The sequence below is a fragment of the Petromyzon marinus genome, chromosome 38 (assembly GCF_048934315.1).
Source record: "Petromyzon marinus isolate PM22_M1 ecotype Great Lakes invasive population chromosome 38, UKy_Petmar_22M1.pri1.0, whole genome shotgun sequence".
NCBI lineage: Eukaryota > Metazoa > Chordata > Hyperoartia > Petromyzontiformes > Petromyzontidae > Petromyzon > Petromyzon marinus.
In genome coordinates, this window is record NC_133704.1 from 2,578,226 (window position 1) to 2,605,352 (window position 27,127).

The window sequence follows — 27,127 nt, forward strand, 5'->3', positions numbered from 1 at the left end:
TGCCCATGTTAGCTTAGTATACAAAAAACAACACAATACAAATGTGAAAGGCAATAACATGCGCACGTCCGCTGCTGAATGAATGCCTCCCCTACGCCGTCGTACGGCCCCTGGGGGTGGGGTAATTTATTTATATCTTTAGATTATTTGGCTGCTATACATGTCCGCATGATGAGCCACTTCGTTGAGCTCTCATTTGTGGCCAGGTCGATTCTGAAAAAGAGCTCCGTGCTACTTACCCGGTAAAGTAGAACGTTTTTTGTTAGCTTGGTTTTTAGGATGCAGTGCGTGGACCTGACCGCAAGGTTTACATCCACCTCCTTGTCAACAATTCACGTGGAGAGATCTAGAATGGGAGACCACGGCTACCGGCATCTCTCAGAGGTCAGGACTGGCACCTCTCAGTCCCTTGGTTTGAATCCAGACAGCCTCCTGTGATTTTTCTCCGGGTCCTGCGGTTTTCCCCTCCACATTTAGAATTGACATGCGTTGAAAGTTTGTGGCTGCAATGCATTTCCACGCGAGAAGCCGCTTCGTTGAGCTATCGTTAATAGCCAGCTCGCTTCTGAAAAAGAGCTGTATAGTTCAGTGGACCTGGATTCTCAAAGGCGGTTGGTTGATGGTTTTGTCGTGGATACAATCTTATAATAATAAAAAGTGACGTCAACTGCGCGAGATACGTTTTGGTTAAATACACCCGCAATATTAACCAGGGCGGACGCTGGGTTCTAACCGCGAAACTCTACTACATGCGGCAATTAACGCGCTATTCAATATTAACCAGGGCGGACGCTGGGTTCTAACCGCGAAACTCTGCTACATACGGCAATTAACGCGCTATTCTATTGTTGCGGATGATGGGAGCAACAGCAACTTGGTTCAGGAGCTCGACGTCAATGTCGCGGTCTGCTGCTGCTAGCCACGACGAGAGGGCTCCATCAGAGAGAGAGAGTTCGTGTCGCTCGCTGTTCCTCCTCCGTTGGTCCACATTTTGGGTTGCAAGGCCACAATCACACGCCTGTGTCTTGTATTTAACACATTCCTGTGGAGGGAGCTGGTAGGAACGTTGGGTTGCTCGGTCAATGGCCAGGGTCAATGGCGGCACCACGTGGTGTATTCCGCAAATATGCCCGACTTTGAGGGCGGGCACAAGCCGGCGTGAGTAGGTTACACGTTGAGTTTTATAAGGGCACCACGGGGTGACCAGCCACCCCCCTACCCAGCCCCACCCTCCCCACCCAGCCCCACCCTCCCCACCCACCACCCAGCCCCACCCAGCCCCTCCCCTCCCCCACCCTCCCCACCCAGCCCCTCCCACCCCCCACCCCCCACCCAGCCCCACCCTCCCCACCCAGCCCCTCCCACCCCCCACCCAGTCCCTCCCCACCCAGCCCCACCCCTCCCACCCCCCACCCAGCCCCACCCAGCCCCTCCCCGCCCCCACCCTCCCCACCCAGCCCCTCCCACCCCCCACCCCCCACCCAGCCCCACCCTCCCCACCCAGCCCCTCCCACCCCCCACCCAGTCCCTCCCCACCCAGCCCCACCCCTCCCACCCCCCACCCAGCCCCACCCAGCCCCTCCCCGCCCCCACCCTCCCCACCCAGCCCCTCCCACCCCCCACCCAGCCCCACCCTCCCCACCCAGCCCCTCCCCACCCAGCCCCACCCTCCCCACCCAGCCCCTCCCCACCCTCCCCACCCAGCCCCTCCCCACCCTCCCCTCTCCACCCAGCCCCACCCCTCCCATTTTTGGATGCACGACTGACGGACGGACACAATAATCCCCTGTGGGCTGGTTGTGTAACCAGGAGGTTCCTCCCAGTAAAATCTCGAGATATCTCTGCGTCTCTGCCTATGGGTTTAGTAGTATAGTCGGAAACCAAAATAAAAGAAGTGCAATTTTTGTTCGAATTCGGTAAACTCAATATTTCAAGAGCCACAATGCACGTGAATACCATACGGTGGTCGTTAATACATCGCGTCACGAAGCAGTCCATAAAGAGCCGCAGGTTTCCTACCCCTGGTTTACTATATGGTCCATAGTTTGGATTGCATGGCCACAATAACAATCCTCTGGTTTTGTCTTTAAGTGTTTTTCTCGCGAAGGAGATGTGGTGCGCATCGGCTCGCTGCTGTTGATGTTCTGATAAAGCGGTTGATGGTTCCGCTAGTGCCTTCGAGGAGGAGGAGCGTCAAAGCCAAGAAGAGGTGGTGCGATTATGTCTGGGTCTGGAACGAGGTGTCGTTCATTCTGCTGGACGCCCGCGTTCATCCATTCTGTTGGGTGGCTCCACCGGTTAGGATGCTTTCGCTTCACAGGAGACCTGTTGTGTAACGAGCGTGGGGACAGGGGGTGCCCCCCCCCCCTCCCTGGTGGCCAAAGCTACGAGTTGGGGGCCCCCTTGACAAGCACCATGAGATGTTTTCAACAAAAGTGTCAAAGAGCAACAAAATCATTTAAAACGCGGTTTAAATGCTGTTGTTTTTTATGAAAATGCTTTTATTTACGTTCCACGCCTTATTTTAATTCAATTAGAGCAGTAAAGTTTGGCGACCATGCGACACAAATTCAATATTGGGGGACCCCACCTGACCGATTGCCGGCACCCCCTGGGTTGATCACGGCATGACTCCGCCACTGCCTTCGATACACAACTCTGACACCGTCGCCCGAGGCCAGACGGACGCCGTTCGTGACAATGAACGCACGACACCACGTGCCGCTGGGGCCGCCACGGCATCGTGAATTCCGTTAACCTCTTACAGTCCCGTACATTCACCTGCGAGTGACCTCCGCGCCAGAGTGTCGAAGAAGGTGGGTGTTTTTTATAGTGGGGGGGGGGGTCACAGACCGCAGCTCACTCCTGCGCCTGTGGCGATTAGGGAGGCGAGGCAGCCGTGCGCACGGGTGGCTCAGAGCGATAGCTCTCGGACACAATACGGCGAATTGTGCGCGGTATTTTCCTGCTACGCACCGGTGGGTTGCCAACCAGCATCCTCGACCGCCGCCTACCAACCCCCCCTCCACCCGCCCTCGCACGCCCGATCGAAATCACGCGGGGAGTTTGAGCCACGCAGCACTTGCGAGCCGACACTCTTCACCCGGTGCCCTTGTGCGTGTAGATGCTGCACGGTTATGTGAAGAGGTGGGTACAATGTTTGTTTTACTTTAACTGGTTTTGTTTAGCTCGCTCTGTCTCTGCTATAAAGAAGTTGGTTTTTGGTAACGATGCTGTTGCTTTGGCAGTGGTGCAAAAAAACTGAACACGTACGTAAATAACACTGTGTGTGTGTGTGTAGCCTTAAAGGGCAGTGTATATATAGGCGACGTTTCGGATTGTGGAGCTCCTTCAAAGCACAGTGGGTCATTGCCCCAAACGCCGCCTATTGTATATTTTAACGCGCTGTTACTATTTTCGGATGTGTTCAAAGTTGTTTTAGTTATTTGTGTGACAGTTTTGGATGTCCCCCCCCCCGCCATGACGGGACGTGGGGAAGCCTTCATCCAGCAGTAGATTGGCATAGGGCCGCGATTTCCATCGTTTCACCCACTCTCGAGTGGCTGTGATTCAGGCACTCCAAACCTCAATGAATTCCGGTCGGAGATGAACAGGCCTGGCGTGGGGGGGGGGGCGATAAATTGAGTACCACTTTAAGGTAAGTTTAACGATGGGTGCGCGGTGGTGAAGCTGATCCTTGCCATGAGAATGTGTAATTTCCATGACCAACGGATGTGAACGCCGCGGTGGCGCCTGGTATGCAGAAGGCCGTGGGTTCGATTCCTACCCTGACGCCTGTGGTCGCGTTGATTTTACTTCTCGTTTTTACCTCCACATTTAGAATTAGCGTGCGATTAGAGTATTTGGTTGATATAAATGTCTACGTGATAAGCCACTTCATTGCCCTTTCATTTGTGACCAGGTCGCTTCTGAAAAAGAGCCACGTAGCTCAGTGAACCTGACCTGCTAAAATGTAAAAAAAGAACACTCAACCCCAATGATTGTTTAAGCAGGGAGACACCGTGACTCAGTCAACTATTCGTGACTGATCGGAGCTCTTTGGTCAATTCACTGCTGGATGAGAAACTCCCCATGTCGCGCCGGTCATGGGGGGGGGGGGCGGGTTGTCTGACCATACTTCACCGTGCTGGTCAGTGGCAGCGCATGACCGACCAGTCGCGTGTCCTTCGTGGCCGGGGATCGAACTCGGGTGTGCCGGGTTCGCAGCGCGGTGCGCCAACCGCTGTGCCACCACTCCCCACTCCCATTCCTCTCCGTGTTTGTATTTCACGTTGCGGAGAGGCGGTGGAGGTGCGCCGATGCTAAAGTCACGCGGGGGATCGATCGTGTGCGTCACGGCGATACTGCTCGGAACTTCCTCGAGTTTTTAATAATCGCAAATACAGTCCGTTCCCCTATAACGCGTGTAGTTTTCAAGGCGCGAATTGGATATAACGCGATTGAGTGAACAGAACTGCGTCGCGTGAGGAGGAATACGCGGCTGTACGGCTGCCTCGGCGTAGCATCGCACAAGGTGGGATGCTGCTGCATCCTTCTCGATATTACCCACGCGCATCAGTCTTTGATCAGCCTGCATACCCATTTGACGTGTTATCGCGGACTGTGCTTTAGCCTATATTATTTATTAAAGCGCGATTTTTTCCAGACGGTGATCCGCAATGCGCCCCATCTTGTTGAGCCTCGGCAGCTAAGCAGGTTTGAGCCTGGATAGCGCTTGTCTGGGCAACCAGCGCTATGGGGCGCGTTCATCTCCGTTGACGATCAGACAGTGGTGTAAACTCCACATTCTTATGGCGGAAGCAGTTGTGTGTGTGTATGTGGGGGAGTGGTCGTGTAGCGGTTCGCGCGCTATGCTACGAACCCGACGACCCAAGTTCTATTCTCGCTCACGGCCAACACCAGTGACGATTAACTGAACCGGTCCTGGGCCTCACCTAGGTCGACTCAGCCTCAAATGAGTACCTGGTGCGGTGTGTTCAGACATCGCCACTGGGGAGACAAAGGTGACCGGGCGTGGTGCTGGCTCACTAACAACACTTGCCCCAACATTCTGTTCAGGCTAAAGGGGGGATCTTTGTCTTTGGTCTACTTCTGTATAATTGTATTGCGATTCTTCCGCTGTAGCTGGATACGCGTGTCCAGGTAAACTCACCTGGAGGCGCCGTGGTGCTTTCTGCAGGGCGGGCGACATAACCACTGTGCAGGTGAGAGGTTCGCTCACCTGGTGGTCTCACTTGGCATTCTCACCTCGTGGTTTCACCTGGTGGTCTCACCGCTCTACAGGGTGGCTCAAAAGTCAGGATGCATAGGGTTATTTAATTTATTCTAACACTGGCATTAAAGCATTTTAACAATTTACTCTTAAGCTTAATATGTTATCTATTGTCATGATTCTTATACATTTTTCGTTTTCTTCTTCCTGCTGCTGCGGGGTCACCTGAAATTCGTCGTTTTACAAAACATCATTGGTGACTGTTCAAAGATTACATCGGTAAACTTTTTTTAAAAAGTCCTGAAATAATTTCAAAACATAATTAATGTATGCATGAATCTTAGTGGAAGTCAGTTTGAGCATTTGTTAAAATAAATTAAATAACCCTGTGTAATTTGTCAAAATATAATATTCCTATGTGTCCTGACTTTTGCGCCACCCTGTATATTGATGAGAATGCGGCACGTGACCAAATCACCCAGAATTCGTCCATGGGTCAGAGCAGAAAATGGTACCACAGAAGGTGGCAAAGCTTTGGTAGTTATGATGTATTAATCCATGCGCTTATGCAATGCAAATTGAACCCCGATGAAGCTTGGAAAGCTGTGGTTCAAAATAACTCACAGACAAACACCACGTTGTGAAAGACCCAATGCAGAAGATCCCTGGGTTTGGTCTTCCACGAAGCTCATGGTCCACCCTAAGCCCCATCATCCACTGCACAAACCATGGCAGGTGCGTTAACCTGATGCACAAATAGAAACCTCTCTAGTGTGCGACTATGGTCGTCCAGATCAGACCGCACAACACGTATTTACATATGTTGAACTTCTTTCACACCGTACGTGGCCAACCGTGCTAATCGGAGGTGCACATGATGACGCAACTCAAAAAAACACGAAGGAGACATCGCAGCGATACACTCCGCCGCTCCTGACGCCGTTGTCTGGCTTTGACCACCTGAATGTGAGATTGTAGTCGTTGCTCTGCATCTACATTATCAGCCGTACGGAAGAAGACAGATTTAAAGCAGTTATCGCATACTTTGCTGGAATTGGCCACACATCAAGCGATTGAAGCCCGCGAGGGTGATGCCACCTCGAGTGGTACCGACAAAGTGCAGCATCCACTCTGGGTTCATGGACTTAATTCAGTCAATAACGTGGAAGCTAAGCAGGCTTTGCGCCTGTACCGTTCTTGGATGGGCGACCACCATGCACAACAGGTTGTTACAAGTTGCTGCTGCGCTGCTACGTGGCAGGCAGCAGAGGATTGTGCAGCAAAATACACTGTTGTACTGCACTTCTATGCCCCCCGCCCTTCGGCTCCCACACATCTACGTTCCTCGCCTTCATGAACCCGTTTTAACCGACGTGGTTGAAGTATTATCAAATAACCCTCCAACGACGTGGAGAGGTCCTCATTCAACAGTGGAACGACGCCGGGGCTGCGCACGCAGATGCGTTGTTGTGCCACAAGGCAGTGTTGACGGGCACGGCGGTGAGCTTCTCGTCGTTGTGTAAACAGTTTTGTAACCTTCCCTCCGTGCGGGAGTGTTCGGCGTGGGCGTGAGGCTTAGTGCCGGGCCGTAAATCCCGAGAACATCTACTTAGGCGAACACAGTGCGGGCATTATAGTAAAGCGATGAGGAGGGCCAGAATTGAGAAGCATGACGATGAAAAGTAATACACCACACAAGGATCGACCGATGGACGGGTTCATTCCTATCGCTCACCACTGATGTTAGCTGTGGCCGGGAACAGGGGAGCTTGGATTACCAGTGTTTATAGCACGCGGTGCACCAGCCACTGCTCCGCCACCACCACCCCACCCTGCAGTTGTAATTATTAATGTTTTATTGAGATGAGGTCGCATTCAGATGCTGCACTAATCCAAACTATGCAGTCGTAGTATTCTTACTGCAAGGAGGAAACGATCGTATGCGTTGCGTTTGTCAGGCCAGGTTTTTGGGGCGCTGCGTTGGCAAGATGTTAACTACCTCGCCTAAATTTTTGTATTTGTATATGTGGCTATCCACATATTTGTTTGTATATGTGGCTATCCACATATACTAACACAGAGACAATTTCAACCGAGAAGATGGATTCTGGCTTAGCAATCATTGGAAGGATTTGATAAACCATTTCAGGTCTTAATTGATTGATCACGCTTAAGGTGGCTTTCAGACCGCATCCATTATTTTTCGTCTCCCCCCTCCTCTTTTACGAACATAGATGGACTCGTCCATCTGAACAAACTGTCAAATCTCTCTCCGTGGTGCTAACGTTAAAAAAAAACGCCACTTTTTTCAAATGTTCTTGTTGTGGTTTTCACACCTGATGATGATTGCTTGTGTTGCAGTCGAAACATCGTGAGAATTTTATTGTTTTATATTTTAATTATTTTATTGTTTCCCTTCTTCGTGACTTTACCGAAAGAACAAAGAATATACCTCGCCTAGTATACAGGAGGTCGTGGGTTCGATCCCAACCCTGATGCCTGTATATTTGGAGTTTGCATCTTCTCCCTGTGGATGAGTGTATTTTTCTCCAGGTCCTCCGGTTTTCCCCTCTGCATTTATAATTTACATCACCTTGCATTCAGAATATTTGGCTGCTGTAAATGTCCACGTGATGAGCCACTTCTTTGAGCTGTCATTTGTGACCAGGTCGCTTCTGAAAAAGGCCTACATAGCTCAGTGGGCCTTACCTGGTAAAATAAAAAATAGTTTAATCGTTTTTTAATAGTCAAGCCAGGTTTTTGATGGACAACAGCAACTCTAACGGATGAGTAGAGAGGTCAGTTTAAGTGCAGACAGGCGGATGTGTGAGGCAAGGAGATCAGAGTGCTGGACTTCAACAACACAAAGAGATAACAAACTTCTGGCCTCTCGATACACGGCGTACTTAGGTATCGTTCGGAAATTCATGGAAGAACAGGCCGAAGCAAATAAGAAGTTTTGAACAGAACACTAAAGCAGAGAGCGACGAGGCCATGATGGGTGGGAAGTATTGCGTATGTAGGTATGTATATTGAACTTCTTTCGCACCGTACGTAGCCAACCGTGCTAATCTCTGGTGCGGGAACCGCGTGCAGGGAGGGGGTGGAGGGCAGGTCGCCGAGATCGGCATTAGCGTAGCACCCATAGGTCACCGACCAAAGGCCTCAAGCCACAAAAATCGAAAACTAATTTCTTTAGAACTGTCTTTTTGGGTCTAGTTTATTGTCCTTCCCCCGCACCTCCGATTTAGCACGGTTGGCTACATACCGTGCGGAAGAAGTTCAACAGACATGCATCCCTCCGCTTAGCACGGTTGGCTATGTACGCTGCGAAAGAAGTTTAACATACGTACATACAGTACATACGACAGGGCCCAGGGGTAGCGTGAGGTTCACGAGTTCGAATCCAGCGGCCGTCCTGGTTACTACTGCAGGTGAAGCTCCCAGTACGCAGAGCAGAACATCCGGACATCTTACCAAACAACGTGCGGTGTAAACTATAAACTATTTATTTAAACAAAACATGTTTTTTAGCAGGTAAGGCCCACTGAGCTATACAGCTCTTTTTCAGAAGCGACCTGGCCACAAATGATAGCTCAATGAAGTGGCTTATTATGTGCAAATTTATAGCAGACAAATACTCTGAACGCGTGATGTTGATTCTTAATGTGGATGGGGAACACCAGAGGACCCGGAGAAAAATCCACACGACCACAGCGAGAGAAAGAGACTATCAAACTCCAAATATACAAGCAGGTGTCAGGTTCGGAATCTAACCCATGCCCCCCTGTATACATCTGACCACCATGGTGTCCACAGAGCACTTACTCGGCACAAGCAGAAAAATCAAGCTGCGCCTTTTATAACGATCTCAATTATCTCCACCCCTCATCCTCAGGCTTCGAACTCGTCCATGGCTTCTCGGCACGCCCTCCTCGTTTCACTGGCGCTGCTTGCTCTGCACTGGCAGCAGAGCCACGGGATACCGACTCCTCAATTTCAGAGCCCCAGGGGCACAAACCCAGGGACCGTGGACAGGCACCTTGGTCCCACAACCATCCAGGCGAACATCCTCAAAGCGGAGGGCACCACCGCCACCAAAATTGGGCAGGGAACCACCACTCAAGTTGATGAGCGCCAGAGTGTTGGCAGTGGTGATAACATCACCACTGCCAACACCACCACGACCACTACCACCAACCCCACGACCACCATTGCTGTTAGCAAGTATGGTGATCATGATAACGACGATGATGACATCACCACTGGTAATAATGGCAAACGGACCTCTGCTACGAGCAGCAGCAGCCTTGGTCCCAGCGAGAAACTCACGGGTGGTGGTGGTGGAGACTTTGGGATCACCACCACTTCCGTCGGCTTTTCAAACTCCAAAGCCACCTGTGTCGAAGGCACAGGAGGTATTGGCGGCAGCGGCACCATGAGCGGACCTCCCGCGGTCCGCGACTCCGAGACTGAGAACCCCATGCAGGGCCACACCACTCGAGGTCACCGCAATCATTCCCGGGAGCACGGGGACCCGGCCGACGTTGTAACCGAGAGCCCGGACCCGAGAGGCGGGGAGGACAGCGGTTCCCGAGCCAACGTAACCACGACACACAAGGACTGCCACGAGTTGGGGCGGCGCTACGGCCTCATCGTCCTGGTCCTGGCCTCCACCACGGCCCTCTTCGCCAGCATCTCCATTCTGCTGGCCGCACGTTGTGCGTGCAGGGACCGGCGGCGTCGCCGCGGAGCCTCCGCAAGCTCCGGCCGTGGCGGTGGTGGTAGCGACGGTGAGAGAGGTCGGCGGCCGCATGGCAGCCGTGACAACCTCCTGGGTGCCATCCCTGGCTGGGCGCCGTGGTGGGAGGCCAAGGGGCTGTTGGCGCATGGCGGAGAGGCGGCGGGGCCTTCACGTCCTGGGAACGGAGCGGCAGGCGGTGGTGGTGCCGCTGTCGGTGGTGGTGCCACGCCGTTGGTGGTGGTGGTGGAGGCCGACGCGGCACGCGAGCCATCGATCAGCGCCGAGACCCTGCCCGGGACTCCGCAGAACCGGGGCAGTGCCGCATCGCCCATTCTCCGGGAGATGCGTGGAAAATGGGACCCGCAGATGACCGCAGAGAGCTCCCCGGCCTAGCGTTTTTATGTCACACGTGTGCATGCACACTCACACACACGCACACGTGCGTGCGAGCTCATGGGTCGCTAAAATCAGTACGCACTTTGTGGAAAACCGACGGTTTTTCTACAGCTCCCGAACAAACACGCCGTGTTTGCGTGACAAACATTATTAATTGGCTGTCGGGTGGTGGCGGGTTTAATAATCTCTATTATGGATATTGGTCACGAAAGCCTACGTGTTCAACAGATAACACTCTATTGTGTATGGCTATAAAAGAAAAACCTATATAACAGACGACGTTTGGGGCAATGGCCTTTCTTCAAAGTGCATATAAAGGCTATATTCGTAGGGAACAACCTCGTGTAATGCGTGAAGCAAAGAGTCTCAGTGTGTATATTGCCTCACTCAAAGCAGAGTCGGAAGGTGCTGTAATAATTTCTGCGGGCTATCCTGAGCAAGTATTGTACATTTTACTTATTTGCCTGTGTGGAAGTTACAAGAGTCCACAAATGTATGCATTTTTTAGGAATCTTATCATTGTTGTACTGCAAAAAAAAGACAAAGGATGGAATAATCATGAATTCTAGTGGTGTTTTTATATTAACATTGTCACATGGTTAGCCACGTGATTCGCCACGTGGGTGGCCGATTTAGATTAATTATCTCATTCTCCCCCCCCCCATCCTTCCCCACCGAGACATTGCACTGGGTTGGAGAATGTACGGAAAATGCCCACGCATACTTGAGAATATCCAACCCTGCCACACAAACTAAAACAACTTTCAACACATCCGTCAATAACGCTGCTTGCTTAAAATAAAAAAAATGTTGTGAACAAGAAGCATTTCCTGAAAGTCGTCTATGATATATTGTATCCCTTTCAAGGCCACACAGTGATATTGACGAATGTGTTGAGTTGTATTCGTCGGTGCATGTATACCACTGCCAACGCAGCAGTTGCAGCATCGGTATTACCGGATAATTTGTTTGTACAGAGACAGCTAGTCTATACCCTGCTTGTTGTACTGCCTCGGACAGGCACGAACTCCGTTACTCACCGTGCAGTGGGCATCCTCATATACATCATCATCACCACCACCATCATCGTCACTTCTCTTATTCCAGCGTGATATACCAACCAGACTGCTGGGGTTCGGGCACTTGGCATTAACACTCTCCACAGCCTTGCCGGGCCCATGAACGGTGTTCTCTTTAGATTCTAGCATTCTATTCCACCCTTGCGTGTGATGGAAGCACACGCAAAGCAGTGCGTTCAAGAGCCTAGGTGCCCAATGTCGAGATCTGCTGCCCACGACGAGAAGGCTTCAGGAGAGAGAGAGTTCGTGTCGATTTGTTCTTCCTCTTCTGTTGAAGGAGAGCAGACCACAGTTTTACTGTAGGGATCCATAGTTGCATGGCCACAGTCGCACTACTGTGGCTTGTCTTGAATGGATCTCGATGTGCACCTGTGTATTTCTTTGAGTCTCTGCATATATCTCTTGTGTGTCTCGATGGGTTTACTATAGTGGTCCATAGTTTGGCGTGCATGGTTGGAGTCGCTCTACTACAGTGGCTTGTGTCTTTAATTTTCCCTTAATGAAGGACATGGTGCGCATTGGCACGCTTGTTGATGGTATGATGAGGCGGTTGATGGCTACACCACCGGTGTCTTCGAGGAGGAGGAGGAGCAATGTCACAGGCAGGAGGAGGTGCGATGATTGGCTCTCGAATGACGTCGGCGTTGCTTTACTCTGTACGCACAGCAGCAGCAGCAGTGTTGTTCTTCTGAATCTGGGTGAGATACGCGGATGGTGACAGCAGCGCCAATTTAAACTGAATTAGTGCGACTCCTATAGGTGCCCGAGATCTGGCTGTCTTAACCCTCGGGGACTAACAATGAGCCCCGAATGTTGTAAGGTGCCTTTGTCTCTCAGAGCCTCAAGGATCCACACTTTTGCCGTAAGGATCCATGTCCCCCGTACGGGTGCCTTATTGTGGCTCGCTGAGCCTGCGTTAAGAACTGGGGTTCGCGTGGAGATACGACGTGCAATAGCGCAATCTGTCCAACAGGGAGCGGCGGACCATCCACTGGAGATTCGAATTCAGTGACTGCGTAGGTTTTTTTGTTTGTTAATGTTAACGTCATCTCAAAATGTATGTGTACAACACGTGGTCAATTTCAATACCGCGGGATTCATACTGGCCAAAGCGAGCTCTCTCACTGGACTACGTGTAACCAGATTAACAAGAAGATACATTTTTTCGAATTATTTTAAAACAAACGAATCAATATTTCAAGAGCCGCGATGCATGTGATGAATACGAGACGGTGGTCCCTTAATAAATAACGTCTCACGAAGGAGTTACTTCAAGAGACGCATGCGGCTCCGGAGCCGCGGCTTTCCGACCCTCTGAATGTGTGGGACGAGCGACGCCTCGAGTCATCCCCTGCGACTCGCAGCGCGCCCCAATGCAGAGCGACAGAGCGCGCGCCTGCGGCTCTCAGCCCAAGAGGGAACGTCGTTATCGGGCCCGGCGCGGCGTGGGTGCGCGGCGTTCATCGGGAAGGAAACGCGCGTGTGGCGGGGGAAATTAGGGTTGCGTGACGGAATCACGGGTGGAACCCACCGCACCGTAGCTTCTGTTGCCATTACGACCACCACCACAGACAAAGATCCCCCGTATAGCCTGTGGGCAAGTGCTGTTAGCGAGTGCACATATGAAGGCCGGGACGGAAAACGAGGGGCTGGGTGGCCAGCACCGCGCCTTCCAACCCTGGCTCTAACCTCCAACCTCCAACCCTGGCTCCAACCTCCAACCCTGGCTCCAACCTCCAACCCTGGCTCCAACCCTACCTCCAACCCTGGCTCCAACCTCCAACCTCCAACCCTGGCTCCAACCTCCAACCCTGGCTCCAACCTCCAACCCTACCTCCAACCCTGGCTCCAACCTCCAACCTCCAACCCTGGCTCCAACCTCCAACCCTGGCTCCAACCTCCAACCCTGGCTCCAACCTCCAACCCTGGCTCCAACCTCCAACCCTGGCTCCAACCTCCAACCTCCAACCCTGGCTCCAACCTCCAACCCTGGCTCCAACCTTCAACTCCAACCCTGGCTCCAACCTCCAACCCTGGCTCCAACCTCCAACCCTGGCTCCAACCTCCAACTCCAACCTCCAACCCTGGCTCCAACTCCAACCCTTGCTCCAACCTCCGTTGGTCGCCAGTGCCAACGTCAAGAATTGGAGCCTGGCCGTTGGGTTCTTACCCTCGATTACTGCAGTGCAACAAATAAAAAAAACCTCAAACATTTCACTCTTTGGAGCCGATCACTTCCCGCTGTTTCTAAACTTGATCCGACTAACGCGGGTCCCGTTAAGGGATCCTTATATTATCAGCTGTGTGTAATACTGTAGTCATTTCCTGAATATATGTTAAGCCGCGTTGCATTGATGCTTTTTTACCGTAATATAATTCATACCATCAGCACTTATATACTGTAACGTGTTACATGAAATGTTAAGAAACGTGCGCGCGTGTGTGATGTGCTAAGCGTGATATAATCATTCGATATACGGTCCATGTGCAACACAGGCTGATCCATGTACAGATACACCACTGATTTCCAATGCCCCCTCTGACTTTATTACCAGCAGCCGATTGATGATCGTGACACCGATTGGCACCGTGTCTATAACAGAGGAGAGGGTTCAACTATTTAACTCGCACATTGCGATCGGTGGGACACGTGTGGAAGCTGTGCATTACAACAAAGTATTCTCCATTTCAAAATGTTAGTTTAGTGGTATATCTATAAATGGATCGCCTCGCATTGCTGCTTTCCGTGTGAATAGTTCCGTGTGATCTTCCACGGAGCTCACGGTCCACCCCCTAATCCGCATCTACTGCACACACCATGGCACTAGATGCGGATACCTGATGCACGAATGGAACATTGAAGACCCTCTCCAGCAGTGTCATCCAGAACAGATTGTACAACGTACAACGACGCAATTCCTCGACCCACAAATACGAAGGAGACATCACAGGGATGATGACACACTCCGCTGCTCCTGACGCCGTTTATCTGGCTTGATGACCACCTGATTGTGAGATTGTAAGTTGTTGCTCTGCATCAGCCATACGAAAGGAAATAACGAAGTGTGAGACACTGAATACTGTGACCTCATTGGCTTTACGCGTCGTTCAATGGCTGTAAGCAACTCCCGAGGACTATGTTAGACTAAGTGTTGGGGCGCCACGGTGGCTATGAGACGTTAACGACCTCGCCTGGTATACAGGAGATCGCGGGTTTCGATCCCGACCCTGACATCTGTTGTTGTATATGTGGAGTTTGCGTGTCTCTCTCTCCGTGGTCGCGTGGATTTTTCTCCCGGTTACCTCTCCACATTTAGAATCAACATCACGCGTTTAGAGTATCTGGCTACTGTTATAAATGTACACGTGATTATAAGCCCACTTCGTTGAGCTATCATTTTGCGGGCAGGTCGCTTCTGAAACAGAGCTGTATAGCTCAGTGGCCTTACATGGTAAAAATACAAAAATAAATTGTTTAGTTTTAGTGTTATCAGGAGAGAGTTCTAAAATGTAATGACTGCGGCCAGATTGGTGGGAGACGTGTGGAGGCTTTGCAGTGTTTGAATGTTGAACTTCGTTTGCACCATACGTAGCCAACCCTGCTGCATTGAAATGCAGCGTTTTCTGTAATTCCCTCCCCCCTCCCCTGTAGTTTCAATGGAGTATCTGTAAGTGGATCACCCCTGTGTCACTGCAAAATGAGACAATTTTTGGCGATGCTGCTGCCAAAGCGTTGACAGTGGTGCACAAAGCGCAGTGAACACGACACTCGGCACCTTCGTCAATCGCACTGCGGCCTGAAACAAGGAGTATAGGCGACGTTTCGGACAATTGCCCTTCGTAGTATGTTGACTTGTGCTGTGAGGAAGGGCCATTGTCCAACACGTCACGTGATCCATTTTGTTCCCTCTGAAGGCCATGCGCAGAGTGTTTGTTCTTGACCAGCCTGTCTGAGTTTATGCTGTTTTGTGATTCTGCGCTAGGTCTGTATATTATTCCGCGTGTAATGCTGCAATTGATATACCTGTACAAAAAGTTCAGGGACTCTTCTACTTACGAACGAGTTAGGTTCCAGAGGTCTGTTTTCGTCAGTCGATTTGTCTGTAAGTCCAAGTTCACTCCTGTCGTTTCCAAACATGTTGTACGACATGTACACTAAACACGGTGAATGACTTTAAAAGTTGCATATTCTCCTGTACATGCAAATTCCACTGGTTCTTCATGTTCTGTCCGCAGATGTAGATGCCACCACCGCCATCTATTGCGCGGCGGTTGAAATTACGACCCTCGGTCCGAACAGGCAACTGGACATGCGGGCACGTTTGTTCGTATCTCTGAAAGTTCGTAAGTCGAATGTTCGTTAGTAGAGGAGTCCCTGCACGGTATTACGCAGAGTACATGTACATCAAGTCATCCTCGCAGCAGCTTTTGGCTGGCCATCGACCAAAGACGGTCACTGCATCGCGCGCTTATAAATGCGCTTCTGCGGCCGTCTGGAACGCTTTTCCTTCCGATATTAGGACGCCACTGGAGCTATATACTTTAACATCATCTAGATAGAAAATTGATTTCTTTAGAACAGTTTTTTTGTTTAGTTTGTTGTCCTTCCCCCGCAACCCCGACGAGCACGGTTGGCTCCGCACGGTGCAAAATGAGTTCATCATACACGTATATTATACGCACTCAGTGTTGTATTGTTCAATGATTACGTAGAGATTGCTGCGTCTTGGGAGATAAGTAAAGTGCGGTGTGCTTGCGTTGCTTCACTGCTGATATATAATTATAATAATATGACTGTACTGAAAATGCACGCGCAGTAGCAGCTTTGAGCTTAAATGTAAACGCTGGGGTGCATGAATGTTAAGAATGAACCAGCTACCACCACCAAAATACAAAGATCCCCCTATAGACTGAACAGACTGTTGGGGCAAGTGCCGTTAGCGAGCACCTTTGAAGGCCGACGCGCCACACGAGGGAGTGGGTGGCCAGCACCACGCCCGTCCGCCTTTGTCTCCCTTGTTGCGATGTTTTCACATTACACCAGGTATTAATGTGAGGCTGAGCCCACCTAGGGGAGGCCCAGGACCGGTGCAGATAATTGTCACTGGTGTCGACCGTGAGCGGGGATCGAACTTGAGTCGCCGGGTTCCAAGCACAGTGCGCTAACCCGCTACACTACCGCTCCCCACACTCGCCTACTCACAGACTTATTCATGTACTCACTCAGCCACTAACTTATTTACTCACCCCACTTACTCATTCAACCACTAACCCACTCACCCATTCACTCTCTCAGTCACTCACCACACCGCAGGTCGCCTCACTTCTCTCTCTCCACATCTCCCCTCCCACCGCTCCACTCTGGAATCCCCTCCCATCGTCATCCCCCCCCCCAAGCTCTTAGCGCAGTGTTCTTCACTAATTTTCAGAGGTGGGGCCACTTGCGCCGAGAAGACACCATCAGCGTGAGAGCCGCCACACCATTTGAAACCATTAGGGTTTGCCAGCAGCACGTTGATGATGATAGGGGGTATTTTTACTCTTTGTGTATTATCGAGGGGCTGCACGTCAGAGGGCCCCACTGAAGGCCACCAGGGGCCGCCAGTGGCCCGCGGGCCTTGCAATGAAGACCGCTGGCTTACAACGACGATGACCTCGCTCAATTCAAGCAATGTACCACACACTCGTGTCGATTACAACTTTCTTTGTGCTGCTTGTTGCTGGCCGCTTGCCGTTTCGGGCCTTTGCACCTGGCTCAATAACTTGTGTTTAAATACCGGGTGCTTCAAACAATTGTTAACACTTACATGGGACTATCGTTTTTAATGGAAAAATAACGGATAATACACTGTAACATGATAACAAATGTATATGTGAATAGCTTCAAATAGTCAAAGAGTCTTCACTTGTTCGCCATCGTTGTCAACACGTGGCCTGGAATCTTCTCCAAGTGGTCTCCAGAGCCCGGAGGCAGCAGAACATTTCTTGTGGTATTGCTGGAAATTCTCAGAAGTGTTAAATAAAATTGGAAGCACCCTGTATATATATTATTTTTAATAAACTGGACTTCTATTGAATCAATTATCGTACACGTTCACGCAAATTACATATATAACTGTATGTAGGAAGAAAGCAAATAAAGCGCGCCTGTGTGAATATTAAATACGAGCATGTGTTATATTATCCACGACGCCGTACTCACTTCTTCGACTGGTATGAGCAGTTTGTGACGTGCACATGCACGTCACCTAAGAGAGCGCAACACATTCGCCAATAATAGCGTGGCTATAAGAGGATAACCATGGAAGACGTTTTGGGAAATTGGCCCTTCGGAACGGTCCGCAGAATAATATCTACGGAGTGATAAAACAGCACTGGCAGTTACCCAGCGGGTGGCGGTGAACACGACGCCCGCTTGTTGCGAAGGTTCGCGGGTCGAATCTGGCAGGCCGCCCTAATTAATACTGCGGCTCTATCGACCGTAAAACTACTGCACAATGGATGTTAACGTTCCCGTGGCATCGTCGGAAAAGAGAAAGCCCATTGTGTGCCGGCGTCAATGTCCAACATTGAAAATGTGACAACGGGGTGCCGCAGTGGCGAGATGTTAACTACCTCACCTGGTACACAAGAGGTCCTGGGTTCGATCCAAACTCTGACGCCTTGTATATTTGGAGTTTACATGTCTCTCTCTCTTTCCCCGTGGTCGCGTGGATTTTTCTCCTGTTCCTCCGGTTTTTTCTCTCCACATTTATAATCAACGTGCATTTAGAGCATTTGGCTGCTAAGTCACTTCGTTGAGCTGTCATTTGTGCCCAGGTCGATTCTGAAAAAGAGCTACATAGCTCAGTGGGCCTTATCTGGTAAAATAAAAATACAGTAGTTTCAATAGTTCAGTTTATTACTTAATTCGGATCACACGCGCAGCAGCAACATCGCCCCCTGCTGTGAAACAGCGGCATATGAAGGGCGCGAATACCCAATGGCCTCATTGGGTATTCGGAACTGGTATTGGCTGAAAACTTGTGCGTAAACCAAAATTCCGTTTATCGAGTTTTGCCGTATTTAACAATTTTATTCATTTGTATTTGACCAGGTGAGGCCCACTGAGCTAAAATACAGCTGTTCTTCAGAAGCGACCTGCCTATCACAAATGATAGCTCAACGAAATGGCTAATTACGTGGACATTTGTAGGAGCCAAATACTCTAAACGCATGTTTCTAAGTGTGGAAAGAAAAACCGGAGGACCTGGAGAAAAATCCACACGACCCCGGGGAGAACATATAAACTACATAATATATGCAGGCATTAGGGTCAGCATCAAACCCCCGACCTCCTGTCTACCAGGCGAGGTAGTTAACATATCACCATCGCAGGATGTCTGGTAATTGCATAATTACATCACAAAACTGCTTCTGCGATATTGTATCTTCATCTACTGGACATCTGTGAAAAAGAGCTTCATAGCTGATCGAATTTCTCCAAGATAAATAAAGATTCTGATCTGACCGTCTTTGCACACGAGGGGGCAGCCCTTCCCCATCTGCCCTTCGACATGAGTGACCAAGGGTCGACATGAGTGACCAAGGGTCGACATGAGTGACCAAGGGTCGGCAACCTGCGGCTCCAGAGTCGCATGCGGCTCTTTAAAGGACTGCTTCGTGACGTCGTTTCTAACGGACCACCGTCTCGTATTCATTACGTGCATTGCGCCTTTTGAAACACTGAGTTCGGGTTGTTGTTTTTTTTTTAAATCGAATTCGAAAAAAATGGCTCGACTTGTTATTTTATTTGCCGACTCCTGCAGGACAAATAAATATTATGATTCTGATGACCGTTCGGTGTCGTCAAATTAAGTGCGAAACCTACTGTGTTGGGGTTCGTGTTGCGTTTCCATTGTGGTGAATGGGCCGAGACCATCAAGTCACGCGAGGTTGCAAACGGCACGGCGGCCCAAATCACCTCGTGGTGCACAGGCACAGTCCACACTTACCAGACTTCATTGAATTAACTAAAACTATGCATTCTATTTAGATTTTACCAGGTAAGGCCCACTTTGCTATATGGCTATTTTACAGAAGCGACCTGGCCACAAATGATAGCTCAACGAAGTGGCTTATCACGTGGAAATGTATTGCAGTCAAATACTTTAAACGCGTGACGTTGATTCTAAATGTGTAGGGAAAACCCGGAGGACCCGGATAAAAATCCACACGACCACAGGGAGAGAGACACGCAAACTCAAAATATAAATCAGGTGTCAGGGTCGGGATCGAACCCACGATGTCCTATATACCAGGCGAGGTAGTTAACATGTCGCCACTGCCGGCTTCAGGTGCGTGTACTGCACAATTTACCCGACCGTACGCGACCTACCGATCGACCGACTGTGCTGTGAACCCATTCACGCTGCTGGATTGGACAGAGGTGGGCTGGGGAGGATTCAAGACCCTTTGGCAATCCTTGTTGCAAACTGCCGCTTCGAGAAATGGCATCAAACCACCGACGACCTCTGGATTGCGAGTCCGGCGTTTGCTGCCCACCACTCCCCCACTGGGGCAGCTGGCAGCCACGGACGGTGCGAAAGAAGTTCAACATACAGTACATACAAAGGGGGAGCAGGTGTTGTGTTTATCGGTCGAGACATTTCTATTTGTGCGGCATAAACCGGTAACCGTTTTTACCGGTTTTATCCGTGCGGTTCTCACCGCTGTCGATTGATCATTTAAGCGTGGGTGGTCACGCTGCTGCTGCTGCTGTCGCCCCCACGTATGTATGTTGAATTTCTTTCGCACCATACGTAGCAGACCGTGCTAATCGGAGGTGCGGGGGAAAGACAACAAACTAAAACACAAAAATAGATTGTAAAGAAAATGAGTTTTCAAAAAGACGTGACTGATCGCCAAGCACCGTGGGGTATTTCACAAGAGTTGGCCATCATGTGCCGACCATGCCCGCGATATGCCCGCGATGCAAATTCGACTTTTATCCGTAGCCCACTGCACTCCACCATCTACCCTCTAGGCAGTACATTCACACTGCAGTAGCTTGAAATAAAACACGTAAATAAGAAGCGACGTCTCGGGCAATGGCCCTTCTTCGAAGTACGTACGTGTTCTCTTTGGCACAGGAGAAAGGGCCTTTGCCCGAAACGTCGTCTATTATATATCGCTCACTTTACGGCCGCAGTGTTATTGAAGAACCTGTTCAGGGGTGCCACGGTGGCTAGATGTTAACTACCTCGCCTGGAATGCAGGAGGTCGTGGGTTCGATCCCGACCTTGACGCCTGTTGTATATTTGGAGTTTGCGGTGTCTCTCTCTCACCATAGTCGCGTGGAATATTCTCCGGGTCCTCCGGTTTTTCCCTCCACATTTATAATCAACATCACTCGTTTAGAGTATTTAGCCGCTTTAAATTTCCACGTGACAAAGCCACTTCATCGAGCTATCATTTGTGGCCATGTCGCTTCTGAAAAAGAGCTGCATCGCTCAGTGGGCCTTACCTGGCAAAATAAAAAAATAGTTTTACTTTTTATTAGTTTTACTATTAAAATAGTTTAACTTTTTTTATAGGCTCATGCATGTGCGTGCGTGTGCCCGCCTGGTCCTTCCTGCGTGAGCGATACGTGGCGCTGTCAGCATCAGAATATTTATTGATAATGGGGGAATACGATGAGCTATAAAGCACTTTTTCAGAGATGTTCAGTAAACACTCTTTGGTTCTTTCGGTAAAGTCACTTAGGTAGAAAAATAACAGATCACGACGTTTCGATCGTAACACAAACAATCGTCATCAGGTGGGACATCCACCTGGACAGCCAGCTGGACAGCCAGCTGTGGTTGTCCCACCTGATGACGATTGCTGGTGTTGCGATCGAAACGTCGTGATCTATTATTTTTCTACCTACGTGACTTTACCGAAAGAACCAAAGAGTATGGATTCCTGCAGTCACGAAAGCTTCAAATCATGTTCATTAAATGCCTCGCATTGCTACGAACCTCTTTCCTATCGCGGCGCCAAGCCACGCCGAGCTCCCAATCCCCGAGACGCGCTCAGCTCGTCACGCCTCGCCACGCGCGCCTTACGTGGCTTGCAGCGGCTCTGCATGGAGTGTGCAGGTGGTGCAGACTCCATCCATAGCGCCACGGTGGCGAGATGTTAACTACCTCGCCTGGTATGGAGGAGGTCGTGGGTTTGATCCCGACCCTGACGCCTGTATATTGGGAGTTGGCATCTTCTCATCGTGGTCGCGTGGTTTCATCTCCGCGTCATCCGGGTTTTCTCTCCACATTTAGGAACACGCGTTTAGAGTATTTGGCTGCGGTGTATTTCCACGTGATAGGCCACTTGGTTGAACTATCATTTGTGGCCAGGTCGCTTCTGAAAAATACGTAAACCGGGGTATTACTGTGAATGTCACCGACTGACAGCCACAGTGACATAGATATCGTCACAGAGATTAGAACTCAGGTCTCTTATATATAAAAACAATGTAGCTCAATGGGCCTAACCTGGTAAGATGAACCTAGTTGAGTTTATTAGTTTTAGTGGAACTGCGATCGGGGGTGGGTGGGCCTGGGGGGGAGCCCACGTCTTCGAGGGGCCCCAGGCGCCGAGCTTCGAAGATGGGGGGGGGGGGGGGGAGGACATCGAACAGGGGTGTCGTCGTTCTCCACCCCGATGAAATTCCTGTCTGCTGGGAAGCCAGATTTTCACAGAGCTCTCGCCACGCTTCGTCGAGTTGAATGTAAATTATTATATTTGACTGTTTATTTTACCAGGTAAGGCCCACTGAGCTATATAGTTCGGTATGGTCACCGAATATCATGGGGGACAAAGTCTATCTTTGGGAACTGTATGTGTGGAGTCTCCACTTCCCACACTTTGAAGGCCCATTTTGCTGGGCCAATGTTGAGAATAATCGAATCTATAAACACCAAGATAACCCCATCATAGCAGAATAATAGCGCAGGCCGGAAAAAAAACACGAGTTTCAAAGAAGAAAAACGCACACACACAAACCCCATCAGCATTTCTTGTAAATTCAGGAACATGAGTTTATTCAGATTATTTACCGTAAACATTTTTGTTTATTTGTAAGCGATTGCACGTTCGCCAGCCGTACGGTCAAGTTCCCTGCACTGATAGGATCAGAGTTCGCCTGCCTCGCTTAATCGGCCTTTCGCAAGGCGGTGTTTCAAGGACCGCGGGTTTAAGTTGAAAGGCAACAGAGCGTGGACACTGTGGAAGCTTACCACAGAACATACTCGCCACGCCCCAGAAAGCACGCAACCTGGAAAACAGTAACTCGAGCATGCGTTGCACATTCTCTGCAGGACGCTTGGAGCAGAACGTGTTCCCCACGTCGACGCTAATCGTCATTATTTTGAGTTTCGTGTCACTTTATAATTAATCGCACGTTTCTCGTTCGTTTCTCAATCCGATTGTCCTGGCGTGTTGAGTAGGGGCGGTCCAGACCTCCCTTTCAGACTCGAGCTCTTCTCGGGGAATCTCCAGGCGTCCCCAAACCAGCTGAGCCCAATGGGACGTTACTGACCTGCAGAGTTCCAGGGGGAGTCTACTGGGGGGGCTTGCATCCTTACCGGGTGCCCGAACCACCTCAACTGGCTCCTCTCGATTCGGAGGAGCAGCGGCTCGACTCTGAGGCTCTCTCGGATTACCGAGCTCCTCACCCGATCACTACACCGGTACAAAATCTGATAGTTAATCACCAGCATTGGTTGGAACAAGCCCGCATCTGCCGATGAGACACTGAGTGTCGAACCCGGTGCAGGGATGCGCTTGTGTTGAAGCAATGCTGCTGAAATTGTACGCCGCCAGAAGAAGGTCATGCGGCTGGTGGGTTGTGTTAAACAAAAAAAACAAAACTTTTATTTTCATTGTGAACAACACAGATGTGTGAAGGGAGCCGAATTGCGACAGATTATGTTATCTCTTAAACACGGTCCAATATGAAGGAAACTTTAAGTGTAAAGCCGTGCTGCTGTTAGGCACTAAAGCCAAGTCAAAACCAGCCGCATTCATTGAGGGTCTGCCCAACATTTAAAGAGGCAAAACAGCACTAAGAGAACCCATCTCGGCGTTCTCGGTACTAACGGCTGAGGGTCACCCTGCCGATATCCGAGGACGCGTGGTCTCAGCGCGGCCTACGGAGAATCCACGTCCTATCATCGCCGCTCATGGCAAAACAACACAAAATGAGCACCACTTGCATTAACATTGGCTGCTGACATTTGGGTGACGCACATTTCAAACCCTTATAAATAGTTTGGAAGCTAACCCCCCTTTTCCTGAAGACGACCGCTTGTGTTGCGATCGAAACGTCGTAGTTTTTGTTTTTTCATTATTTGGGTCTTTCTGTAAAGCCACGTAGATAGAACAAATAATAAAATAATATTTTTATTATTGGTACTGGCAAAGGAGGCCCCATGATGTAGATGTTCACCCCGAGCTCTCATTACTCTGATAGTGGCATTGTCTTTGTGCTGTGTTCGCCTTTTGGCGTCCTCTGGTCTAACACCGTTTTGAGACGAGGCTCAAAAGAAAGCTGTCTCTGGTGTGGACCAATCATTTTCAAAGACAATGCATATATTTTGATTTAAAGCTTTCGTGACTGCAGGGATTCATTTTCTTGGTTCTTTCGGTAAAGTCACGTATTATTTTATTGTTTCCCTTCTACGTGACTTTACCGAAAGAACCAAGAATAATGCATATATTATCAGATAATGTTTTTTGTTTGTATTTTGGCCACAAGTATTGTGGTTAATGCAAACATGATTCCTTGTTAAAGGTTTCAGTCTGGTGTTTTAATATCTCAACACCTGGTTGTTGCCAGAAAAAAGGGGAAAACCTATTCTCATATTTTGGTACTGGCAAAGGAGGTCTCATGATGTAGCCATTCAATCCTTGTTGGACCAAATCTTCAATGATTGCAATGGTATCGGGCACAGGAACCTTGTTGAACAAATAAACTTCAGTAAAACCTTGGATTGCAAGTAACTTGGTCTGCGAGTGTTTTGCAAGATGAGCAGAAATTTAAAATAAATATAAATTTGATAAACGAGCGAGGTTTTGCAATACGAGTAGTACGTATACGCTTTGTCTGCCAAGCGTCACGTGATCACAACTGATATACGAGTGCTTTGGATCACAAACACGTTTCTGGAACGAATTATGCTCGCAATCCAAGGTTTTACTTGAGCTGAGTTAAGTACAGAAGAGGTGGTCTTACCAGTGAATGGCTGCAAGATCTTAGACAGATATCTGGCCAGTTTGTAGGTGGGTGAGCCAAAGGTGGAGACGATGGGACGGAGGAGTGTACCTTCAAGATTATTTTTAGTAAGCCATGTAGTCTGGGTGGTCTAGCAGCAGAAGGTCTTAAGGAAAACCGTTTGGTCTGTTCAATTAATGAAGCTGAATCAGTAATGATACTGTTTGTTTTTGTAACGAGGCTATTGGTGGGATCTTTTTACATTTTTGTATAGCTACCATCATTAAGTAGGTCCTGAATTTTGTTATTGTACACGGTTTTGTCCATGATGACGGTAGCATTGCCCTTGTCGGCTAAAATGATCACGATATCATCCCTCTTTTTCAACTGAGATAACTCAAAACGCTCCTCCTTACTGATGTTGCTGACTGGTATCTTAGCGCTTTGAGGGTTGCAGCGATCTCCGATCTTGTCACGTCTGCAGCGATGTGTCCCAAATCCTTAAGAGCTACATCGACCCGGGCAATGATGTCATCCACGGGTATGTGTTTGGGGGTGACTGCGAAGTTTAACCCTTTAGCCAAAACCTATTTTAGACCATCGGAAATTGGGCTATTACTCAGATTAATAACCACCTTGTCAACGTCTAACTTTTTAACGTGTGGATCTGGTTTCTTCTTGGAAAGGAGGTTGAACTTGGAAATCAGGTTATCTTTACATTTAGTTGACATTGTAGCGGCTGATGAAGCGGTCATGTTATCTACATGTTCCCGATCAGACGTATAACATTTTTCCGTCAATGTTAAGTGTGATTTCAAGAGTGTCTTTTCTACATGATCCCGTTCAGTGCGGAGCAGTCTAATTCTCTCTGAGATCAGGGCCAAGCTAGCTCTGAACAAAATTCGTTTGGCCTTGGAAGATGTAACGGCCGAAGAAGTCAGTGTAAATGAGATCGGTATTACACCTTAGAGTCGCGGCATCTCTTCAGAAATGTGACTCAATCAGATGAGCTTTCTTTTCTGGGAGTTCGTTCAAAGATCTTATGGTTATGTGGAAACCCTCCCCGTAGAGGTGGTTACATTTTGATTTGAAACTTTCGTGACTGCAGGAAGTCATATTCTTTGGTTCTTTAATAAAAATAAAAGTAATAAAAAATAATAATAAAAAATAATTTTTTGAAAACCAAAAAAACTCACGACGTTTCGATCGCAACACAAGCGGTCGTCATCAGGCGGAGAGAAAAGGGGGGCAACTGTTTATAAAGGCTTGAAATGGGCGCATCCCAAGTGCTGGGGGGGGGGGGGGCAGCATGAATGGACGAGCCAAAGCTGTGAGTGGGCGGGGCACAGGAGCCGGAGAGGCAGCGGCGAGCGGCGCAGTCCAAGTGAGTCAGCAGCATGGGCGGGGCACAAGAGCCGGAGAGGCAGCGGCGAGCGGCGCAGTCCAAGTGTGTCAGCAGCATGGGCGGGGCAAGCAATGCTAATGCAGGAGAAGACACGGGGGGGGGGAGCGGGGGCAGAGCTAGGGGGAGATACAAGGGGCAGAGATAGGGGAAGAGAGAGGGTGCTGAGACAGGGAGTGAGAAGGGCAGAGATAGGTGGAGAGAGAGGGGGAGAGACACGGGGGAGAGAGAGAGGGGGGAGAGAGAGAGGGGGCAGAGATAGGGGGAGAGAGGGGTGGGTAGAGACAGAGGGCAGAGATAGGGGTGATAGAGAAGGAGGGAAAGAGATAGGGGGGAGGGAGTAGTGATAGGGAGAGAGAGAGAGGGGGTAGCGATATGGGGGAGGGGGGGAGAGAGATGGGGTAGAGCTACGGGGGGAAGGGGGTAGGGATAGGGGGAGAGAGAAGGGGGGTAGAGATAGGGGAAGAGAGAGGGGGGTAGGGATAGGGGGAGAGAGAAGGGGGTAGAGATAGGGAGAGAGAGAGGAGGGAGAGATAGGGGGAGAGAAGGGGGTAGAGATAGGGAGAGAGAGAGGAGGGAGAGATAGGGACAGAGAGGGGGGTAGAGATAGGGGGAGAGAGAGGGGGTAGAGATGGGGGGCATTGCACGTCGCTCAACACATCCACACTGCTGATGGTGGAGGTTCACAAGAAATTACAAATCAAGTCATGACCCAAAGTGGTTGATGACATCTTTCCAATGATTGCTGAGTTTATAACCGTCTTCTCGGTTGAAATTGTGTCTGTGTCTATATATGTGGATGGCTTCATGAACGAATCTTTGTTGATAGCCAATAGGTTTGCAAAGTACCATCGTTTTAGAGAAATCAATTTCGCGTAAGCCAGCCGCATTAAAATAATCATCAGCTACGGCAGAAGTATTGGTTCAACCGTGTTTAAAATCTTCCTTAATGCCTTATGTTCACGAACACGGTCGCTTAGCTTCCCCAATGTAATTGCTGCTGCAGATACATCTTAGCTTGTAGAAACCGGGATATTTT

At 49.7% G+C, this 27,127-nt stretch overlaps 1 protein-coding gene across 2 annotated transcripts; it reads left to right on the forward strand.

Annotated features, from left to right (window-relative positions):
- The first annotated feature begins 15 nt into the window (after positions 1-15).
- On the forward strand, positions 16-17,615 carry LOC116950262 (uncharacterized). Of its 2 annotated transcripts, none has more exons than XM_032967941.2 (3): positions 16-384; positions 5,146-5,225; positions 9,132-17,615. In XM_032967941.2, exon 3 carries the CDS (start codon positions 9,147-9,149, stop codon positions 10,368-10,370), a length of 1,224 nt encoding a protein of 407 aa, XP_032823832.2. In that variant the 5' UTR covers positions 16-384; positions 5,146-5,225; positions 9,132-9,146; the 3' UTR covers positions 10,371-17,615. The 2 variants fall into 2 exon arrangements, with proteins under 2 accessions (XP_032823832.2, XP_032823831.2); XM_032967940.2 differs by lacking the exon at positions 16-384 and adding an exon at positions 1,799-3,147.
- Positions 17,616-27,127: the final 9,512 nt, after the last annotated feature.

Excerpts from the sequence above, each read along its gene's own strand:
- LOC116950262 (XM_032967941.2), top strand. The coding sequence starts at position 9,147 with ATGGCTTCTCGGCACGCCCTCCTCGTTTCACTGGCGCTGCTTGCTCTG.